This window comes from Panicum virgatum, chromosome 1N (assembly GCF_016808335.1).
Source record: "Panicum virgatum strain AP13 chromosome 1N, P.virgatum_v5, whole genome shotgun sequence".
In the NCBI taxonomy this organism is placed as follows: Eukaryota; Viridiplantae; Streptophyta; class Magnoliopsida; order Poales; family Poaceae; genus Panicum; species Panicum virgatum.
The window spans coordinates 10065751-10087865 of record NC_053145.1 but is presented as its reverse complement, the minus strand read 5'-3'; the positions used below and the strand labels follow the sequence as shown (position 1 = coordinate 10087865).

Below are 22115 nucleotides of genomic sequence, written 5' to 3'. Positions count from 1 at the left end.
TTGATGTATGTTAGCCTTTTAGCGGTGAAGAACTTGGTGCAGTCTCTCAAGCATAAAGTGGGAGGCATTCAGTTGGTCTAGTATGTGGTTATTACCATGGTTTGGGAGCTTTTTAGTTTTTACATAAAACATTGTGTTCTTCGTCTATGTACTACTGCTATGATTATCTCTCTCTATATAAGTGATGCATATGTCTTCGCTGAGTTTCAACCAAAATTATACCCGTGTGTCCAATAACCTTAATTCCTCTCTCTCAGGGGCGGGGCCTTGTGGAGGCGAAACAAGACCAGAATAGAAAATGGAATGACGTGCCTTCTCTCTTGACGTACGTACGGCTTTACACGTGGGAAAACTCTTCTCCATATATCAACCTTGCAACCAAGCACACAGAAACACCTGCAGCAGTGCTTGGCCGGGGAGAGTGGCTCGCGGCTCGCCTCACCTTCTCTTGCTAATAATACCCACTTGTCCCTCCTTAAATTTCCCTCCCCACCCATCCTCGCGAGCTTGGGTTCTCTCTCTCTTCTCAACTACCAATCCTACCAATAAAAAGAACCCGATGACCCTCTTTCCAAGAACACAGATTATCCATTTTGTATCATCAGTCAGGTAACGAAGTTGAAATTCCGTCCCATATATATATAATCGGACGAAGAGGTAGAGAACATATATATAGAGTACATATACATATATACAATGGAGCAGAGGCTCCGGTGGAGACACCCCGGCTCCCTCGTCGTCGTCGCGGCGGCGTTCCTGGCGTCCGCCGCCGTGTCGAGCGCCGGCATCGCCGTCCTCGACGAGCACTGGCAGAAGCGCAAGGAGCTGGCGGAGGCGTCGGCGAGGGAGGCGTACAGGCCCGACCCCTACAACGTGACCAACAGCTTCAACATCGCCGTCCACCGGGCGACCAGCCTGCGGCGCGAGATGGGGGAGAAGAAGAAGAAGAAGAAGAAGAGCAAGTCCGGCGGGCCGTGCAAGGCGACGAACCCGATCGACAAGTGCTGGCGCTGCCGCAAGGACTGGGCGACGGACCGGCAGCGCATGGCCCGCTGCGCCCGGGGCTTCGGGCACCTCGCCACCGGCGGCCTCGGCGGCAGGATCTACGTCGTGACCGACCCCGGCGACGCCGACGTGCTGAACCCGCGGCCCGGCACGCTCCGGTGGGGCGCCATCCAGACGGGCCCGCTGTGGATCATCTTCGCCCGGTCCATGATCATCGAGCTCACGCAGGAGCTCCTGGTGAGCAGCGACAAGACCATCGACGGGCGCGGCGCGCAGGTGCACATCGCCAACGGCGGCGGCATCACCGTGCAGTTCGCGCGGAACGTGATCATCCACAACCTGCACGTGCACGACGTGAAGCACACCCTCGGCGGGATGATGCGGGACTCGCCGACGCACACGGGGCCGCGCACCAAGGCCGACGGCGACGGCATCTCGCTGTTCGGCGCGACCAACGTGTGGATCGACCACATCTCCATGTCCAACTGCGAGGACGGGCTGGTGGACGTGGTGCAGAGCTCCACGGGGGTCACCATCTCCAACTGCCACTTCACCAACCACAACGACGTGATGCTCTTCGGGGCCAGCGACTCGTACCCGCAGGACCAGGTGATGCAGATCACCGTCGCCTTCAACCACTTCGGCAGGGGGCTCGTGCAGCGGATGCCGCGCTGCCGCTGGGGCTTCTTCCACGTCGTCAACAACGACTACACGCACTGGCTCATGTACGCCATCGGCGGCAGCAACGCGCCCGCCATCATCAGCCAGGGCAACCGCTACATTGCGCCGCCGAACATGGCAGCCAAAGTGGTACTATATAATGGCGAATTCTTTCTTTTTTCCTCTCTCTCTTTTTTTCCTTTAGTAATTTATGAGACTATGATGGTGATGATCTATATATTCGGCTGGTAAAAAGCCGGCTGATTAGTGTTGTGTGAGAGAGAATAAGCCGAAAGCAGACAGACCATCTGATGATCGGTTCTTTATGGGCAGATCACCAAGCACTACGCCGACGAGGGCGTGTGGAAGAACTGGGTGTGGCACACGGAGAACGACCTCTTCATGAACGGCGCCATCTTCCAGCCCTCCGGCGGCGCGGTCCCGAGGAAGGTGAAGAAGGACGAGTGGGTCAAGCCCAAGCCAGGCTCCTACGTCACCAGGCTCGTCCGCTTCTCCGGCACCTTGGAGTGCCGCCCCGGCAAGCCGTGCTGATCAGCTGATCGCCGGACAGGCTAATTCGGGAGATAGGAGACGAGTCCAACCATGGCGCTCCGTGCTTCTTGTAAACAAGGAGGAAAGCAAGGATGCACATAGAGCGGAGGGTAGCCACGCCTTTTTTTGCTAACCATTTGCCTTCAGGTTCTTCACCCCCCTTTTGTGGAGTTGTTAACAGTACAGTTTGATTATTTTCGGAGAAGTAGGGGTTGTTTCTGTTCCAGGTCCTTCTATGTATACAGGTTGTATTTTTCTTTTCTTTGAAAGATTATGTAAACAGGTTGTACAACATGAACCGCTGGTGTTTGTGATTTTTTTTCCAAATATAAACATAATATTCATGCATGTATCTTGCTGTTTGGAAATTAGAAGGGCGATACTTCAGGCTGTTTCACATGTCATTCGATTTCACTGTCTCAAATCTCATGGTCTAAGTACCGACAAAAGAAAAAAAAAAAGCCTCATATAAACTGCAATGTAGCCGGTACAACGACATCTGAAAGCACAAGAGCAAAAGGGTTCCTCGCCAAAATGCCCAAAAGATCCCATCCAAAAGTCTTCATCGCTCGCTGAACTCTAGAGGCCTTCCTTCAATGCGTGAACTCTGCTTCGGAAAGAACTCTAGAAGTCTTCCTTCAATGCATGAACTCTGCTTTGGAGAGATGGTGGCAATCTGTTGATTGCTGCATCAATGTCCTGAAAACAGAGCAGTCGCAAGGTTCAGTTTTTTTTATGCAGAAATTAACTTACAACAAGAGTATTTATATGAAAATATAAATAAATCAGCAATAGTACCAACAGTGAATGGACATGAGGAGCAGAACAAACGTCCTGTAGAACCAAAGCAATTCAGTAGAGATAACAGAAGTGATAGGTAGATAATAGCTCACCTCTGCAGTATAACGGCTTGAAAAGTGATTCAGCAGAATAGCTTTGTTTTCAAGCTTGTCAGACAGACTCGCTATCTGCATGCAACCCCAAACATAGTTAAGGGTCAATAAGAAGTAAACTTTTCAGAACTTGAATAAACAGATTAAGGAATAACCTCAGACAAGTGAGTGTGCCCTTTTTCTCTTGCATCCTCAATTGATTTCGAGTCATCAATATAAGTACTCTGAAATTTACAGAGGACATTGAGTTGAGTATATTAAACATAGGAACAAACCAGAATTAATAAGGAAAAAAACAGAACAGAAGACATTCAGAGAGCACGTGGAACCTACTTTTAACAAAGGTTTCTACTGCTAATGCATTAAAAATGGTCAATGATAAGAAGTCATACCTCAACCACAAGAATTTTCGCCTTCAAAACATCTGCATTATCAGGATCAAGGATGAAATCCGACATTGTATCTCCCGTGAAAGCAATCTCAGGTGTCGACACTGTATTCGTGATCTGCAAGTTGTGAATTGATCAACGATTGCAAACAACATCAACAATTTGTACAAAGATTGAGCTCAAATTTGATTTCAATGTCCTGCATGCAAGACAACAAACCTCAACTCCTGACTTTCTGAGACTGCTGAGTTCTTTCCCTGGGAGGCCAACATACTCGTCCTTGAGCTTATGCTTCAGCTTGTATACCACATACCCCTACACACATTGCGAATTCCGTGCAAACATTGCAAGGAGTGATCCTCAAAATTCATTGAAAAACACAGAGAATCGTAGGAGAATTGATTCCAATTACCCTCCTTCTTACCTGGCTTGGAACGACGTGGTAGGTCCTGAACGACCTGACCCTGAGGTCCTTGCGGAGCTCATAGCCCTCCCCGACCTCAAGCGGCACGAGCTTGTGGTCGAGGTCAGACTGGTCCATGGCACGGTGGACCTCGAATAGCCTCCGCACGAGGTCGGCAAGGCAGGCGGGGACGAAGACGGTGGGCGGGCGCATCCTTCTGCGACCCCGCGTGGCAACGTACAGGGGAAGGCCCCCAATGTGGTCCATGTGGGCGTGAGAGATAAAGAGGAGGTCTTGCGAGATGGCGAACGGCGGGCAGCGGCCGATGTCAAAGGCGAGGTTGAGGGAGGGGAACATGACGCAGGTCTCATGCCCCGCGATCGAGACGCCCTCCACGGCGTAGCCCTCAATCTCAAGCCGCTGCATCGCCCTCGGCCGCGCAGGAGCGGAGGTTGAGGGCGCCCCTGAGTCGTCATCGGCGGCGATCGCTAGCTTGCCGCCATTAGCCATGCCGCCGCCGCCTCTGGTGGTCCTAGGATTTGAACCTAGGGAATGCGCCTCTACAAAAACTCCAATATGAGATACGGCATGATACAACCGTAACACAAACTATAAAATTCCCCAACAATTCGTATATCTTTACCTATTTCTAAAGAGCGGACAGATTCTGCGGTACATTGACTTTTGGTCCGTCATCTCTCAATGATATGTGGGCCCAAAAAACACCTCCCACCTATTACTGCTTACGCAACCCCAACTCGAGTCCGACGCAATCTCCAATTGGTTTCGCTGCTCCCTCCCTGCCCGTGACGATACTAGGGGCAAGGCAGCAGCAACAGGCCTCTCCGCCGAGCGGCAGAGTGCGGAGTCGGAGCGTGGGCGAGGCGGAACTGACGCAGGCGACTGAGGCGAGATCGCCAGAAGCGGTCCCCTGCATGGCCGGATGGACAGCTCGGCCGGAGCGCGACCGCCGCCAAGCGGCAGGGTGTACGACTCCCGTTGCAAACAGTGGGTGGGGCAATGCTGGGTTGCCGCCGTGGACGAGGTCGCCGCTGAGCAGCAGTGGAGGCGAGACGGGGTGGGCGGGCCGGATTGCGGCGCCGAGCGCGGTCGCCAGTTGCCAGAACTGCGTCTGCGAGAGTCGAGCCGGAGCCAGCCTCGCGGGACGCGATGTGGGCGAGCAGCCTCACCGTGACCTGTGGGATGGCTAGTCAGAGCTCGGCCGCCGCTGCCGAGCGGCCTGGTGGGCGCAGGCGCAAAGCCTGCCGGGCATTCACGGGGTGGAAGTGCGGCAGGCTAGCGACGAGCCGGCGGCACGATGGCGCACCGGTGTTGCCTGTTGGGACGCCGACCAGCGAGTGTACTGGGGAGGTGTGATGCTTCGGGGAGAGATAGAGAAAGCTGAGATTAAAAATTATAACAATTGGGATCCACGAATATATTGTTGTAGCTATTCTTTTAGGAGACCTGTCTATACTACTCACTATAGCTAACGTATAGAGCATTATAGAGAGCAAGCTCACTATATTTTTGCGGGTGCTCTCATAGTTCACTTCCCTTGCTGCCGGAAAAGTGTTTTCTTTATTGTCCAAACATTCCTTTCATGTCCCTATCGATCGATCAATTGAGCAATGAAGCTCGTTTTACCAGTACGCGAAACATCAATAAGCTTTGTGCGTGTCCCGTTAAGAGGTGATACTATGCCAGATAATTCAGAGGTGATTGCTTCTAAGTCATAGTCTATTTATAATCAAACAATACCATTTGCGTTTGATACAGGTTAGTATCATTTACCATACTTTTCACTGATACTATGCTAGAGAATTCAGGGTGTGAATTTGTGCCCTCCAAGAAAATACGTTCCTTTTAGAAAGATTGCAGTAACATTCAACTAGGCCCTTAAATATATTATGTTGATATAACAATGTTGCTAGAAAATCACCATTAAACCTCCTGTAATTTTGGAACAGTTAATATGGGTCAAAAATCAACAGTTAATGTTACTAGAGGAGTGCAAGAATATCCCCCCCCCCCCCCCCCTCCCGTTGCAACGCACGGGCATGTTGCCTAGTACAAGTATAACATTAACCAAAAGAACGATGATATACTCAAAAGGTCCCAATATCAATCAACAAATTAAAATACAGAACCACATTCATATTTCAAGGTGCACACCACTTTCAGGCAAATCTGGATTTGAAATTGCCGAATTGAAGTAGAAAGTAGAGTAGTCTGTAGCCAACTCACCAGTCACCTGATGTGCAGAGCAGAGCCTAGGGCGCTGGACTGCTGGAGTTGGACGGCAACGCGGCGCCGGTTTGGAGGCCAGGCGGTGAGCGCGGTCGCGACAGCGGCTCGTCGGGGCCGGGGCGGCGGGCGGAGTCGGACCAGCGCTCGGGCGCTACCGGAGCCCTGGAGGAGTGGAGGACGGCTCCGGGGAGGCGGGCGAGCCGGCGGCGCGGATGGAGCCTGGACGTCGTGAGTCGCCGTCGCGCGGAGCGGAGTCGTGGGGTCTGGGGAGCGGCCGAGAGAGCGAGACACCTCTCACGAGAGTGGGGTGAACGGGCCCGCCGGCGACGGCGAGGGTAGAGGGTTTTGGCGTCGGAGGGCGGCGCTTTTTGCGGAAAGGCCCCTGATGAAAAGCTTATTTGTGTTGCTGCGAGCGAGCAGAGGATGGGTTCACATAGAATTTGCCTATTTGACACTAGAAATAGTGGGGTTTCCCTTGCCTATTTGATACCTAAATTTGAATTCTTGCCTATATATATCCTCAAAGTCAAGTTTTTGTTGCCTATTTGATACTACCGTCACTTCTATTAGCAATCAGGGCTGAGTGGAAGGCCGCACGGAGCCCCATTTTTTAGGGTTTTAAAATTTGTTCGCAGCCCACCACAATTAATTTCATTAGCCTAACAATTATTAACTAGGTTCTGACTTATTTCGAGAAGCAACTCCAGCAGATTTTTTAAACAGACTCCTATCTCAAATTTAGAGGATGAAGCTATAAAGATGTACTCTAGCAAACTCTTTACTAGACCCTCTATTACAGTCTGACTCTACTACCTCTATTTCAGAGAGACCTCCAAATTTCCTCTTCCCTCCATTCCCAGTGGGTTTCTAGGGAGCCCTCTATTTGAGAACTATTGTTCAAGTTGGAGTAAATTTATAGGCCTTTAAAAAATAGTGACAGTCCCATTTAACACTTGATCTAATTTAATGGTTGCTGCTGGAGTTTCTCTTAGCCGATCCAAATATAAGTGACAGAGTTTGAACGAGCACCTATAACCAAAAGACCCGCTAGCTTGCCCTGTTGCCCTTAAGTCTTGAGGGTTGCCGATTCATCTTCACACAATCACGACTAGCGCTTGAAGTCGACAAAGCGGCAGCAACGGTAAGCAACGACAACAGGCAGCAAACAACGATCACGATGCCAGCGACACCTAGGCGGCAACACCTGGGAAGGCAAGCGACGTGATATAAAAATCACTTAAGTTATATCTTCCGCACAGGGCCCGTTTTATGCTGGTAGGACCTGTTAGCCGCAGGGTTCACCAAACTGTCGGTAACCGGTCCGGTTTGGTCCGGTATGAAACCGGTCCAAATTCAAAATTTAAATTTGAATTCAAAAAAATGAAAATTTCCAAAAAATTCCTAAAAATACTTCAAGGTGCGACGAATCTAATAGTGTCAAATTTTCTTCAAAATTCGTTCATTTAGTATAGTTTGCGGGGATTTGAAGTTAAATAAAAAAACGTGCATACAAAATTATACAAATACAATGTAAAAATAGTACAAAAGAGGGTTGGAGGGTTCATTTAGACTAAAATATGTTATACAAACATTTATTTAGTATACTTTGCGGGCATTTGAATTTAAACCAAAAAAGAAAAAATTTTGAATTTGACCGGTTACCAGTCAAACCGGCCGGTAAACCGGTCTAACCGGCCGGTATACCGGTACGAACCGGTTGAACTGCGCCATTTGAATTCAAATTTGAATTTGACCGGTTTCTACCGGTAACCGGTCAAACTGGTCCGGTAAACCGGAACCGGAGGCCGGCGGTTACCGCTAACCGGTCGGATATTTTAACCCTGGTTAGCCGTCACCGTGAGAGAAATAGATGAGCGAAGAGAAAAAAAATCTAAATGCCCTTTGAGTGAAAAGAAGTCTCAGTTTGGCCCACTTCAATCTCTCAACCAAACACACTTTGCGGAAAAGTGTGTTTGGTTCAAGCGTAATGCCCTTTGAGGGGAGAGGGTTTTGGGCTTTTGGCGTCGGAGGGCAGCACTCTTTGCGGAAAGGCCCCTGATGAAAAGCTTATTTGTGTTGCTGTTAGCGAGCAGAGGATGGGTTTACAGAGAATTGCGACGTTAGAAATAGTGAGGTTTGCCTATTTGACACCTAAATTTGAATTCTTACCTATATGTCCTCAAATTAAGTTTTTTGTTGCCTATTTGATACTACCGTCACTTCTGTTAGCAATCACCGTGAGAGGAATAGATGAGCCAAGAGAAAAAGACCTAAATGCCCTTTGAGTGAAAAGAAGTCTCAGTTTGGCCCACTTCAATCTCTCAACCAAACACACTTTTAGTTTCGCGGATGGAGTCCACAAAAAGTTCGCGCACGTCGAATCAGCATGAAACTTTGTAAGACCGGAGAGCCTGACCAGAAAGCCTGGTCGTTTTTTCTCGGAAATAGCGGAGCAAAGCATGACCAAGACCAGTCGCCGGTCGTCGCTTCATTCCAGTGCTCTTCACCGGCAGTCACAATCGTTTGCGTAGCTACGTATGCATCCGGAGAGAGATGTGAACATGCAAACGATTCCGTTGGGATTTTCTAAACCCTCACGATTGTTCATCTTTGATCTGCACGCACCTTCCGATCCGATCGCGCAGTGTCTGTCCTCTCTGCTCCCTGCATCCTCTATGCCGTGTGTGAGTGTGATCCATCCATCGGCAAGCAGATGCGATGAGCACACGAGTTTAAGCAGGAACGAACGAACATCCATGGGAACAGAGCTTGTCGGCAAATGGCCTTTGCGCTCGAGCGTGCCCCCGTGTTCTGACCAATGATTCCACGACTAGATTTGTAGTCAAAAGTTGAGAACAGTGGTCGCGTCAGCTTTCGTCGTCTTCTCGACGTGAGTTGCCAGGCAAACGCACGCGGCGGACTCCGACCTGGAAAAACTGGTCGGCCGGCGCGCACGCAGCGGCGCGCTGGTGTGATGCCGAGCGCGAGAGCGGTGGTGCCTGCCCTGCCCTATAAAGTGACGCCACGCGGGAGCGCCCACGGCCGGCATGCCTGTGACACCTCAAGGTGTTTAATTAGCTAAACCAGAGTCATTAGCACCAAATCATGCATCCTTAATCAAGAAGCGTTGAAATAGATGTATTTGTATGTGTGTCTATGTGTATATGTGCATAGGTCGAAAACTTTAAATAGTTTCTAAACTGATGCAAGTTTGCTTATAAAATTTCATAGACACCTCACTAAAATCATAATAAATCAAAGTCTAGTTGAAGCCATGGGAAGAAAGTGAGTTTTTGCACATGAAATGATAAGTCGACCCACATTACATTTTCTCCCATAATTAATTTCAGAAAATGCTGAAAAGATCCGAAAATACAAAGTGCAAACCATAGCTTAAATTAATTTTTGCCCAAAACAAAAGTTCTAGAGTTTTACAAGACAAACCACTTTCGTAGTCAAAGTTTTTCAAGTTACAACATGAAATTTTGAGAAAAACCCGAAAAACAGTAGGTTTAGGGGATTTTCATTTAAACTTGAATTCGAATTTTTAACTTTCAAACCAAGCCTCAAATGGGAAAACGTCTGAAACCAAAGTTGTAGATTTTGACACGAGAAACAACTTTGGTATTCAAAACTTTTCAAGTTTAGTTCAAAAAGTTTGAGTTTTCCTCGGTCAAACCTCGCTCTCTCTCTTCTCTCTCTTCTCCCTCCCTTTACTTTGTGCTGTCGCCGTCGCTGCGCCGCGGCAGAGCACTCAAGCGCCCGCGCTCGCTGCGCCGCTGCACGCCCGCGCTCGCTGCCCTGCTGCCGCCCTGCTGCTGCGCTTGCTGAGCTCTCTGGCGCCCCGCTCCAACCGAGCACGCCGCGCCCCGACGCCCGCAACGCGACGCGCGCTCACCGCCGCTGCCTGAGCCACCATCCGGGCTCGCCCCGACCTACTACGACCATCCAGACACGTTCGTCGCCTTCCACTCCATCTCCCCGAGCCGCCATTCAGTCGCTCCCACCACTGCCCTCGCCGGAACGCGAGCCACAGCAACCCGCCATGGCCGCCGCCCAAGCTCCACCGCCAAGCTCCCTTCTCCAGCCCTCCTGAGTCCAAGACAACCCCCGAAACGGCATCCTCACCTCCCCCTGAAGCTACACGGCGAGGTCCCGGCCGCCCATACCTGCAGGAACGCCGCCGCCGTCACCATTCGCCGCCGCCGGAGCCGCTGCTCCGTGGAGCCGCCTCTCCGGCCCTCTCCCTTCCAAATAGAGCACCCCAGCACGACCCTCACCTCCTACCGAAGCCGCCACACCCGGCCACCCCCACCAAACCCCGCCGGCGAGCCGCCGTCGGCGACACAGAGCCACCACCGCTGCCCCTTTCCATGGCGCCGCAGCCACAGGCCGCCTCCGCGCACACCGAGACCACCTACGGGTTCCACTTGAGCCCCTGGTGCTAATCCCCCACTCCCCCCCTCGCCGCTGGCGAGCGACCTCGCCGGATTTCGGCCGCCCGACGTCTCCCCTGCTCCAAGTCCGGCCAGGAACCTATTTGCAAGTCCCCAAAACTTTCCAGGGGTATATATGCGAGAGCCGGTTTTGTTTTTCTTTTTGTTTTCAAAAACAGCAAACTTGTAAAATCGATATAAATTCGTAGAAAAATCAGAAAAATGCAAACTCAACTGTTATGGAATCCTTGTGACTAGATCTACAACTTTTGTTACATGAACTTTTTCATTTTATCAATAATTTAAAATACAAAAATAAGTAGCTTTTATTTGTATCTCATGTTGTATACATGTTCTGTTTCTGATTTTTGGATAGTGGTATAGTAGAAAATAGTGTAGCTCGGTGTAAAAGTTTCATGACCTTAGGACAACTCTAGCTATAGATTTTAATATACCTTGCTTTATGCCTAGGATAAATAGTTTCATTTATACAAATTGTTCTGATAATATTAATTAGCTGAAATTTTTACAGTTGCTCTATTGTGATTCATGTATTCCTCAGAAAAGGTTTCGAAATTTTTAGTTAAGTCAAACTAATCCAAATAATTTATGGTAGGAAGAAATGTACTAAATAAATACAAATAGTTTATCTGTATATAAAAATCTCAAATTTTTACTAGAGCTTCTATTAGAGTACTAAATTAAATCCTTATGGTAAAGTTTGAGCCTCTAGAAATTAGTGTAACAGTCTATGGAAATTAGTTTCGATCCATACAACTATATGTTTCTCTATTTTTCATGCTCTGTTTACTGCTCCATAAAATCTGAAAAATTAACAGTATACGCCACATAAGAGTAGAAAGCCTCAGTAAAAATTGTAGCATCTTTAATTGTGTGGTTTGTTCTGTATAAATGAATCTTTCTCCTAGTAGTAGCTGTTTAATGTCTGTTTAATAATTAATATGCTCAATGAAATTAGCTAAAAATTTCACAGTAGGCATGTTACTCAGATATGTACCTTGCATAAAAATTTCAGTACAAGAAAGTATATGTAACCCTAGTTATGGTGTTACAGGTTAGTATAGTGTTAATTAAGAAAAATACCATTTCTACATGTCAAGAAAATGAAAGACAACAAACTCCTAGTCCTTTTATGAATAAAATCATGTTAGATAGTACTCTATAAACGATTGCCCAATAAAGAGAACATAATCTCCAACTTAACTGGAGTTGTGTTGGTTTGCAACCTTATGGTGAATTAAATCATGAATTGAGATCATCACGTAAACTCATGCATATGCATCTCATGTAGATTCGACTACTGTCGCCGACGATACGTACGAGCTGGTGCCCGAGTCCGAGAGTGAGCAGCGTGAAGCTCAAGTGAATCTAACTGAAGCCATCGAAGACCCGAACCAAAGTTCGGAAGAGCCCAAGGCTAACTTTGCTTAGCAAGGCAAACCCCAGGAGCATGTCCTATCTATTGTAGATTTATGCAACTGCTTATATTCCTATCTACTTGTGCATCTAAGTTTGTAGGAATTGCTTGGAACCCTAGTTGCATAATCTTAGGTACCTATGTTTGAATACTAGCATGTATCGGTCGCTAGTTGGCTATGCTAATGGTTCGGTAGAAGTCGAGTGATTTCCTGTCACTCGCGAGAATTATAGGAGTTGCATGTTTACTCCATACTGCAACTACAAGGTTCACGGGCGGGGTTGTGGTACTTGTGATACCCCGTCTGTTTAGTGAAAATGGATAAGACCGCAGTGTGTGGTAGTGGTGGTTAAGCTTTTGAACATACTAACCACATGCAGAGAATATGGTAATCCATAAGCTTAAGTACTGGATTGAACCGAGGCCGGAACATACTCCCCACTGTCTTGAACTCGTTCACATCTAGCTAATGGCGAGTACAGAGTCGTCGTACTGCTGTACTTGAGGGCAGTGGGCCTGTTCCGTGAAGCGGGAATTGAAGGGAACTGTTGCGTGGGCGACTCTGTTCCCATGCGTGTGTTTAGGTCTGCCTGGCCAGGTTAACAAATTCGATTCGAATCGTCCGCCTCTCACGGATATTGGGACTGCTGAAGCGTCCCCTCATAAGAGAAGACTTTAAATGTGATACAAACATCAGTCCCAGGAGGCTGATGCCACATTTATTACATCAGATGGTTCATTACCGTACAAACCTCCGAGGAGGACACTCGATACATGTAATAATAATAAGTAACCAAGCTACGACATAACACCAGACCGCAACCCACATGGGGTCTAGCTCGGGCTCAAAGTACTACGTCAGCGAAAACATCTCGAAACGGGGCCGGTTCCACAGGCAAGGTTGGGTGTAGAACAATAACCCTACTCGGCGTCGTCTGGTACGAAGTCTGGGTCTTCTTCTGTAAAAAGTAAGAATGGGGTGAGTACAAACGTACTCAGGAAGTCCAACCATACCCACGGAGGGGGTTATATCAGAATAACATGCACAGGTAAAACAAGGATAAGGTTATGGCTTTAATTTGCGGAAAACTAATTTTTATGCAGGGGTTCGTTTAACCAAAAACATTTCGGAAAACAATTTTTGTAATGAATAACATGGGTTTTAAGTTTTAAACTGCTACCGGACTCCCCGTCCGTCGTAGCACACGGCACAACTGCCGGACACAATTCCAAAACAACTCACGCTAGCCCAACCCAAGGTAAACCCTAGTTATGTGACCACACCATAACTCGCCCAATACCGTGGGCACGGCTATTCGAATAGCTTTTAACTCTGCAGAGGTGTGCAACTTTACCCACAAGCGGGTACCACAACACGAGCACCGAAGTGTCAGTGTAGATCCCGACATAGCCATTACCCACCTTAGCTAGACCTGATTCGCTATCACGGGATTCACCAAGGGGTCATCGACCCAACTCTGAGGTATAACCGGGGTATAAGTCACACTGAGCCTATCCCTTCTCCTTGGTCACCCGTTGCTCTCAGCCCTCCTGATGGCTATCACATCAACTAGTGGGGTTTATGCTAAGCCGTTGCCCATTCAATGGTCGAATGGTTTGCACGATAGTGGAGTTAGGTGAGATGACACACCAACTCGGTCCTTAGTTGAGACAAGATGGATATCTCCCTTCCTTGCCCTACCACACAGGCACGAGCACACCAAATGGCAAATCACGTAGAAATGCCATCCATCCCGTCTAAACTCACTTTTCAAAAACACCACTTTTATCCCTTCCCACATACTCACGCATTTTCTTTTATAAAACCAATAGCATTATGTGTGAAGCCCTAAGTGTCCTAATAACGATTAACGTCCAAGCAAAATGAGACATTAATCTAGGTGGTCAAGGAATGGTTATAACAAATCAAGGGGTGGCTATCCAACCGTGTTTTTATGCAAGCAAAACATATGCAATTTTTATAAAGCAGGCCATTGGGTTGTGTTTATAAAAACTAGGACAGAAACATGCATCAAAGGATGGAATTGAACTTGCCATCTTCGTAGCCTTCGGGGAGGTCCTGTCCTTCGGGCTCGGGGTCGCGGAATGGGTCCTCGTTCACCTGCTCACAGTACTGCTCGTTGACAGGCTCTTCTTCGTTCACTCCGTGGTCTACAGCGCACATAAACAAGCACACAATCAATACACAGAAAAACAAAGATCTATCATTGAGCTCGAATCGGGAACACATAAGATATGGGGTACGGAGTAATATTTTTGGGTGGATTCCTAATGGCATGGTCAAAACTATGTTATGAGAGGCGTGGTAAAGTTTTAGGTTGATCTGAGGTCGTTTGGCGCATGAAATGATAGGTTACATAAAGGGTTAGGGGTTAAATCAGGATCCAGGGACTTAGTTGTAATTAATGAAAGAGCTTAATTAGAATTTTTGGAAAGGTTTAGGTTATTTGGGAAAAGGATAGGGTCTTATTTCTAATCAAATTTATGTAGTGGAGGCTTTGTTTGTGAATACCATACAGGACAGGGTTTTATTTGAAAGAAAACCAAGGGTGGGAGGGCTCTTAAATAAATAGAAAGGAATGGAGGGGGTTAAGGGCAAAAATGCCCTGTCTTCATCCTCCCCCTCACGCTGGAAAGCAGGGGAGGCGGGGTACGCCGGCGGCGGCCCTGGGCCGGCGGTCCGGGGGCTCGAGGGCGGCCGGGACCATGGGGGAAAGGGTAATGGGGCCCTGGAGGCTCGATTCCCTTTTCCAATTTCGGAGAAGGGGCCTGCAGGGGTGGGAGCAGCGGCCATGGCCGCGGCGGGCGCTCTGCAGCCCTGGGCGGCGCGAGCAGGGCAGCTCGGGACGGGTTGGCGGGGGTAGAGGAAGAGGGGAAAGGGAGGAACTCCGCGCGCGCCCTACCTTGGGCCGAGGCGACGCGAGGAGGCGGGGCGACGGAAGCGGCGGCGGCAGCCTGCAGAGCGTGCGGCGGCGGTGCTGCGGAATGGGAGAGAAGGGCGGGAGGTGGCGGTAAGCAGTTGTGGAGCGGAGGGGCGGCGTGGGTGGCCTTTTTATAGGGCGAGAAAGGTGGTGGCGACGCCGGGGTAGGCGGCCGGCGGGGAAGCTCCGAGGACGGCCATTAATGGCGCTCGGGGCGGCGCTAGCGGCGAGGCGGGATGGGATGTTTCGGGCAGCGCTGCGCGGGGCTGTGCGGGCGTCAACGGCGGACGGCGGTGTGGTTTGTAAGGCGTGTACTGGTGACGCGATGCCTCGGCGCAGGTGGCGCTGTGCGGGCGTCAACAGCGAGCGGCGGTGGCGTGCGCGTGTGCGCGCGGTCGGCTCGGTACGGCTACGAGCGGGCGGCCAATGTCGTGGCTCGGTGCGCCGAGCGTTGCGTGCGCATGCGCGCGCAGGCGCACGGGCTGGTCGGGCGGCGTGCGTGGGGACGGCCGGTGGCGGCCCGAGCGTCGTGGCGGCGTGGCGCGCCGAGTGCTGCGGCGTGGCGCGCCGAGTGCTGCAGCGTGGCGCGCGAGCGGGCGGGCTGGGCAGGCGAGATGTGTGCGCGCGCGTGGGCGGCGTGGGCGGAATGCGCGGGAGCGGGCCAGGACTCGGGTGCAGCGGGGGCGCGGGCACGGGGCGGTCGGGGCGAGCTGCTCAGCACGTGGGGAAGGAGAGAGGGGAGTCGGCCCCGGGTGCGCGCGGCAGAGGGAGAGAGAGAAGAGAGGAGGAAGGAGAGAGGAAAAGAAAAGAAGGAAAGGAAAAAGGAAAATGGGAGAGAGAAAAAGAAAAGGAGGGGAGAGAGAGAAGAGAAGAGAGATGGGGCGGGATTCACGGCGCCGACCGCGGCTGGTCGCGCACGCGCACCGGTCTCACGTGGCGTGCGGGACGAGGGCTAAAAGGGAGATGGGACAGCGGGAGATTTAGATATCAGGCTCGGTTCCTCGGGGTATCGGGAGATCGGGCAGAACAGGGAAAGTTCCCGAAAAAAATTAGGGTTAGGGTTTTAGGGAAAAACTTGAGCTCAACGACGGAAACTCGATTTTGAAACTAATTAGCTTACGATTTGACTTAGCGGATTTTGGGATGTTACAACTGCTTAACCCTTTTGCCACATAGAGTAAGAAGTGGAACAAAGAGGATGATGAATATGTTTGAATGATAAAAGATAATTGTTTCCCACCATGTATGCTATTGGATAGAAGCTCACCTAGAATGGTTAATTGAACTAGAATTTAGGAAGCTAAAACCTGAAACTAAGAATCTACTCTTTACTGCTTTTCGGCAAAACAAACCCCTCAAGCCAAAAGCCTTGCATGTCTAGATTAAGGGCTAAGTATGCCCTTTGTCGTGTAAGCCTTGCTGAGTATTAGTATACTCAGCCTTACTTGTGGCTCAACTTTGTTTTCAGGTGATACGTTTGAAGATCATATAGCTAGCTTGACTTGGCCGTGTACTTTACCTACTGATTGGTCGGTGGAGTGGAATCCGACTCCGGCCGACGCTGACAATGCCGAGTGATGTCATGTACGGGCTTCATCATGACATTTTGTATCGTCGTTTAGAACTCACTTTATTTCTGCTGCAGTTAAACTCTGAACTCCTTTCAATTTGAACTTCAAGTACCTTTCTGAGATTTCGAACTTGGTTTGTAATAATTAAGTTAAGACTCGGTAATGTAATATATTTGTGAAATATTGTACTCTCTGGACTCACCTTCGTGTGAGTTGCATGTAAGCTTTGGGTTTCGAATGCAGCTTAGGTGGTTTTATCGGGACTTTACCCGACTGGACTGTCGGATTACTCTGTTTGAAGTGCGTGTTAGCCGGGATTACCTTTATGGTGATGGTTAGTGCACATGAGCCGGATTAATTCGGGCGGTTCTGCTACAATGCCGAGCTGACCGCGACCAGCTGCAGCAGCAGACAACAACAACCCCGGTGGCCTGGCCTGGGCGGTGCCGCGGCGCGCGCGTACACGCGGCGAGCAAGATGGCCGTGCGTCACCGCCTCATGGCGCTCGCGTGGCTCGCCGCGGCGCTCTGGCTGGCGAACGCCGTCGGCGGCTGCCTCGGCCACCATGTCCCTCCGCCGTCGGTCGGCGCCGCCTGTCACAGCCCAAGGAAAATAAATAAATAAATAAAAATCCCTCGTCGGGCCCACTCGTCAGCCTCCCCTTCCCTCCCTCCTCTCTGTTCTGCCTCGCCGCGGCACGCACGTGTCGCCACGCGCCGGCCATCCCCGGCTTCCGTGCCGCGTGCGTCCTCCGCTCGCCCTTATCCTCCACGACGACGCCGCGGACTTATCCTCTGCGCCCCCCTCTCAAACCCTAGCCCTTCCCCACCTCCTTTGCCGCCGCCGCCCCAAGCTCTGCTCGCCCGCCGCCGCGATTCGCCCGCTCCGGTGGGCCGTGGCTCAATTCCTCGCACGGGGAGCTCCCTCTCCCCCTCCTCCTCCGATTCCGGCGCTCACCCGGCCTTGGGCCTCGCCATGCAGGGCCGCCGCCACTCGCCTCGGTCTGCCGCCGCCCAACGCCGCCGCGCCGCCCGTCCGTCGCCGCTCCTCGCCTGCGCCACCGCCGGTGAGGCTCGCCGCCACCTCCGCATCGCCGTGCGCGCCTCCCCCGGCCTGCTCTGGCCCCGCCTTGTCGCGCCGCCGCCGCTCGCCGTCGCCGCGCACGCGCTTGCGCACCGCGCGACGCCGTGGCCGCGCCTACGCGCGGGTCAAGGCGCGTGCCTTGCCTTGACCTGACGAGTGGGTCGCTGGCCCATGAGCCCCGCTTGACGGCCTCTGGGCTGGCTCTGCGGGGTGGATCTAGCAATTTTGTTAGGTTTTGTGATGTTTATTTTGTCTGTAATCTTGTAAAATCCATAGAAATTCGTGTATAGCTCAGAAAATTATGAAACTTATTTTGTTGGATTCCTCTAGCTTAGATCTACTCAAGAAAAATATTGTTTTGCATTACTTTTCTGTAGATTTATTTATAGTTTTATTTTGCAAAAGTGATTTTAATGCTTAGTTATTTGAGTATTGCTTTAAAAATTTCAAACTAAATTTTTTAGACTCCTTGTGGGGTGTAGTTTTGAGTGGTGCAATTTGTTCACATGCTTCCTTGCTGTTTATCAAAGTTTTAGCTTTTTTTCTTATGCTTTATCTGAAAATCATTTAATATAGAAATTCTTGCTGGAAAGTGATAAAATGGCAAAACCAGTTTTGTTAGCTTTGCTTTCATGCCTATTATCTAAACTAATTTTCTTGGATTTGTTTAGTTAAGTCTGTATGCATTTTATGATTTACCTTGTTTAGAGTGGCTGAAAACTAATATATTTATGATTAATTATAGGAAAATGATTTTGCTGCAAAACCAATTTTCATGAGTTCTTTGCAATGTTCTCGGCATGCTCAAATTATTTCATGATTTATTCTTATTTTTTAGTCTATTTCTTAATTTTTGCATCGCATTCATGCATTATAGTGACCGAACCGTCGGAGGTCGAACCCGTGGAGCCCACCGAGTCCGTGCAGACTGAACCCGGAATCCCGTTCGTGGTCGAGCCTGAAGTTAACCCAGGCAAGCAGCTAAGCATAATTCCTTGCACCTATCTAATTTGACTAGCTTAGTTATTTCACCTTGGTAATGTTGGGTTATATATATTATGTATGTATCCTTCCTTGAATTGTTATCCATGTCTTTGTCACTTGTTAGTCAATGAACTACTTAATTTGACTAGATGCTTAGCCCTGCTTAGAATACTTATTGCTTGCTAGAAAGGAATGGTTTGAAGTATCACACTTACCGATAATCCTTGATCGCACTGGTTCGGTTTGGGTGGTGATGAAGTGGTAGTACCGAGATTCGAGCGGAATGGTAGGGCCTAGAGAATGAAATCACATGGGCATAGTCCGCTTGGATCGATTAAGGACCGAATGGATGACGTCGGTTTTGAGCACCTTTCCGTGCTACCACATATCCAATATAATGGTACGGATGAGCCAATTACCTTCTTTGACTTGATCATTGGGACCCGGTCCCAGATACGTGGCCAAGGGCTATCTAGGGAGGCTTAGTGTGTTCCCGGGTGGAACAATGTGTAGGAAAGTTTAGAGATGTCCCTGGTGGAACTAAGTCTCCACACGCAAGCTGGGCGTACCCTCAACGGTTGAGCCTTGTTGGGAACGGTTGATGCGAGTACCCCCTTATCTAACTTTGGCCGGTTGGGTGAGTCGCATGGTCCTTGCGTCGTGTGGGTAAAGTAGTACACCCTTGCAAGGTTATAATCAATTCGAATTGCCGCGCTCTCGGTTGTGAGCAAGCTCTTTATCCCATGAACTCCTCGTAGAATTTCGTTTATGTTGGGAATGGTTCATATTACAGCTATGATCAGTTATAGATTATATTACTCTCTTAATCAACTAAAAGTGTTTGGGGTTGGGCAAAATTAATTAATTCTAATAGGTGATAGTGTAGAGAGCTAATGCTTATGCAATAATTACTTAGCCTTAAAGCTTTTACTTAAGCTATTGCATTATCCTTATTTATTTAATCGCGTAAGTCTTGCGAGTACCTTTTGTACTCAGGTTGCTTTCTAAACCTAGTTGCAGGAGGGCCGGAAGTGGTGTTCGGTCATTTCTACCCCGCTGATCCAAATGCGGGGGCGGAGTAGGTCGTTGTGGTTGGGATGATGTATTTTAGCCAAGCTTCATCATCTTAGTATGACTTTATCGTAATCGAGCTTCGTGAGAGCATGTAAATGCAATAAACTTTATGTTTCTGTTTAATATGACTTTCGTGAGCCCAATACTTGTAAGTGAAGGTTGAAACACACCTATATTGAACTTTTAATATTATGATTCGAACTCTGTTTTTGATAAAACTGCTCTTTGTGGATTATTGGCGATGTATTCGATTGTAAACGGTATGTGCATATGCTGATTCTGGGCGTATGTTGAAGCACATACCGAGACTACCGGATTTGATATTATTTTGGATGAATGACGTATCGGTTATTCATATCTCTAGATGTGGGATAACACGTGGCACGCTCTCCGGTAAGCACATGTTAACTCTCATTTGAATGATAATGACCGACGATTCGTTTAAAATAGTATCAAATTGAGCGATTATCACACCGCCCCTCACGATGAGTCGCCACGACAGCCTTGTTTTGCCGTCGTCAAGCTGGAGCAGGATGACGGACTCTCGTGTTCGACTCTGCAGGTCCGGCTCCAACGCGCCCTTCCCTTCCCCGCCCGGCCTGCCGCCAGCCGTTCTGCCAGCCGCCTATCTGCCCGCCGGAAGGCTGCTCCGGCCAGGGCACGGGCACGCGGTAACTTCCACGACCACCGTCGCTGCATAGACGAACCAGTGTGATCATGCCGCTCAATAATTCTCCACAAGGCATAAGGCATGCTGTACTTCATGATCGAGCTCTCCACAAGCTCGATGTTTACTTGCATAAGCAAAGCGTGGTATCGTGATAGGCATAAGGCTATAGTTTTTGAATAAAGAACAACCATATTACAGCAGCTACATTTCTCCTTGCATGGAGATTACAATTCATCATAATTATATGGAGAATTATGCAATTCTCTGTTGTGCCCATCCATATGACTTTTCTAAAGTATTTTTCAAAGGGTTCTTGGGTGTCGAATTCTAAAATTTCGGAAAGGGATAAGGCAGGGGCGCAAACGTCCTTTCATGTGGGCTCGTAAATAAAAAGAAAAGATGAAGAGAAATTGCAGAAAAATGAAGAGAAACTCCCAAACTAAAACAATTCCCAACCACGATGTCAAATCCTGAAATGCTTACGAATTGGATGTCAATTTCTGTGAGACACACGAATTAGATGTCAAATTCTGAAATTTTTCTAAACCCTCCATGTTCGCAAGGATGCATCAATATTAATCTCCAAGCAGTGGCCACTAGTGTTTGTTAGATAACGTGTGTGCCCGTGTCATTTATGTACAACACCAAACAATGGAGAAATTTCAGCAACCCCCCAGACCCCTACAGCCGCCGCCATTTAGTCCCTCTCATGGCTTCCCTTGGTCCCCTTCTCTATCCCTTTGGTGGCCTCACTGGTAGATGGAGGAGCGGGGATTCGTCTTCTACATAGATCTGGTCTTTTAACTTTCTTCAATGGCGGTGACGGTGACGCTTTAGAATAAAGTATCTCTGACCTTCTCCTACCTCGACAACATTCGTTCCGGTGCCGACGAATGTTAAGTGGGAGTTAGTTCTATTAGATATGAATATTCTCTCAAGATCTTTGCAGTTGGTGTATCAATCAAGATGCGCAGTTTGCTATCTTTTGTTGTAGCGACTTCGACCTTTTTTTATTTGTTTTGTGACAAGATCGGGTTTATTCAACCCTCTATATTTTGGTGGTGAAGGATTGGAAGCTATTGCTTGGGGTGTTTCTCTAGCCGATATTCTTTCAGTGGTTGCTACATCTCACTGTAAGTAGCGAGTGATTTTTGTGGTCTTCAAATTCTTACTTGACGATAACATTTGCAGATGTCCCTTTCCCTTGCTATCTTTTCGGTATATTGTTCGTTAACTCCCTTACTATCTTTTCAGTGTATTTTTCGAGTTAACGAATGATCAAATGAAGAAAATGACCAGAGAACTCTTTGTGTAATTTTATTTTTTTATATCATCTTGTGTCAAGTTGTTTTCTTTTGTACCATCAATTGTTTTTCTCAATATGAATCATATAGGATACACTTGTCTGGTGTTTTTCTATAAAAAAATGTAGACACAAATAAATCAGCGGGCACTTTGTTCTCCTGCCATGGAGAAGCTGGTTTTGCCCAGGGGTCAGTTGGATCCATGCCACTCCAATTTCTTGAAATTGGATCTCATGTTGAAAATCATGTCATTGAGTGACATGATTTTGAACGTGACACCCAATTTCACGGAGTTGTGGTGGCATGAATCGAATTTTCCCTTTGCCCAGAATGGCAAATGACATTCACACAAGGATGCACTAAAGCATACCTCCCCCTCGAAAACATGCTGAGAATAATCGGTGCAAAAAAAAAAACATAGTAGAAGCCAAGCCCAAAAGGAACATTCAATCGCAACCAGG

General features: G+C 48.8%; 2 protein-coding genes across 2 annotated transcripts; one reads left to right on the top strand and one right to left on the bottom strand.

Annotated features, from left to right (window-relative positions):
* The first annotated feature begins 410 nt into the window (after positions 1–410).
* Positions 411–2565, top strand: LOC120655085 (pectate lyase-like). The gene is made up of 2 exons (XM_039932813.1): positions 411–1815; positions 1999–2565. The coding sequence occupies exons 1-2, from the start codon at positions 697–699 to the stop codon at positions 2215–2217; spliced, it is 1338 nt and encodes a 445-aa protein (XP_039788747.1). The 5' UTR covers positions 411–696; the 3' UTR covers positions 2218–2565.
* On the bottom strand, positions 2561–6559 carry LOC120655086 (nuclear ribonuclease Z-like). Its single transcript, XM_039932814.1, has 7 exons — positions 6150–6559; positions 3924–4462; positions 3719–3814; positions 3503–3616; positions 3266–3334; positions 3111–3185; positions 2561–2916 (listed from the first exon to the last, which is right to left on the bottom strand). The coding sequence occupies exons 2-7, from the start codon at positions 4410–4412 to the stop codon at positions 2842–2844; spliced, it is 918 nt and encodes a 305-aa protein (XP_039788748.1). The 5' UTR covers positions 4413–4462; positions 6150–6559; the 3' UTR covers positions 2561–2841.
* Between the last annotated feature and the right edge of the window lie 15556 nt (positions 6560–22115).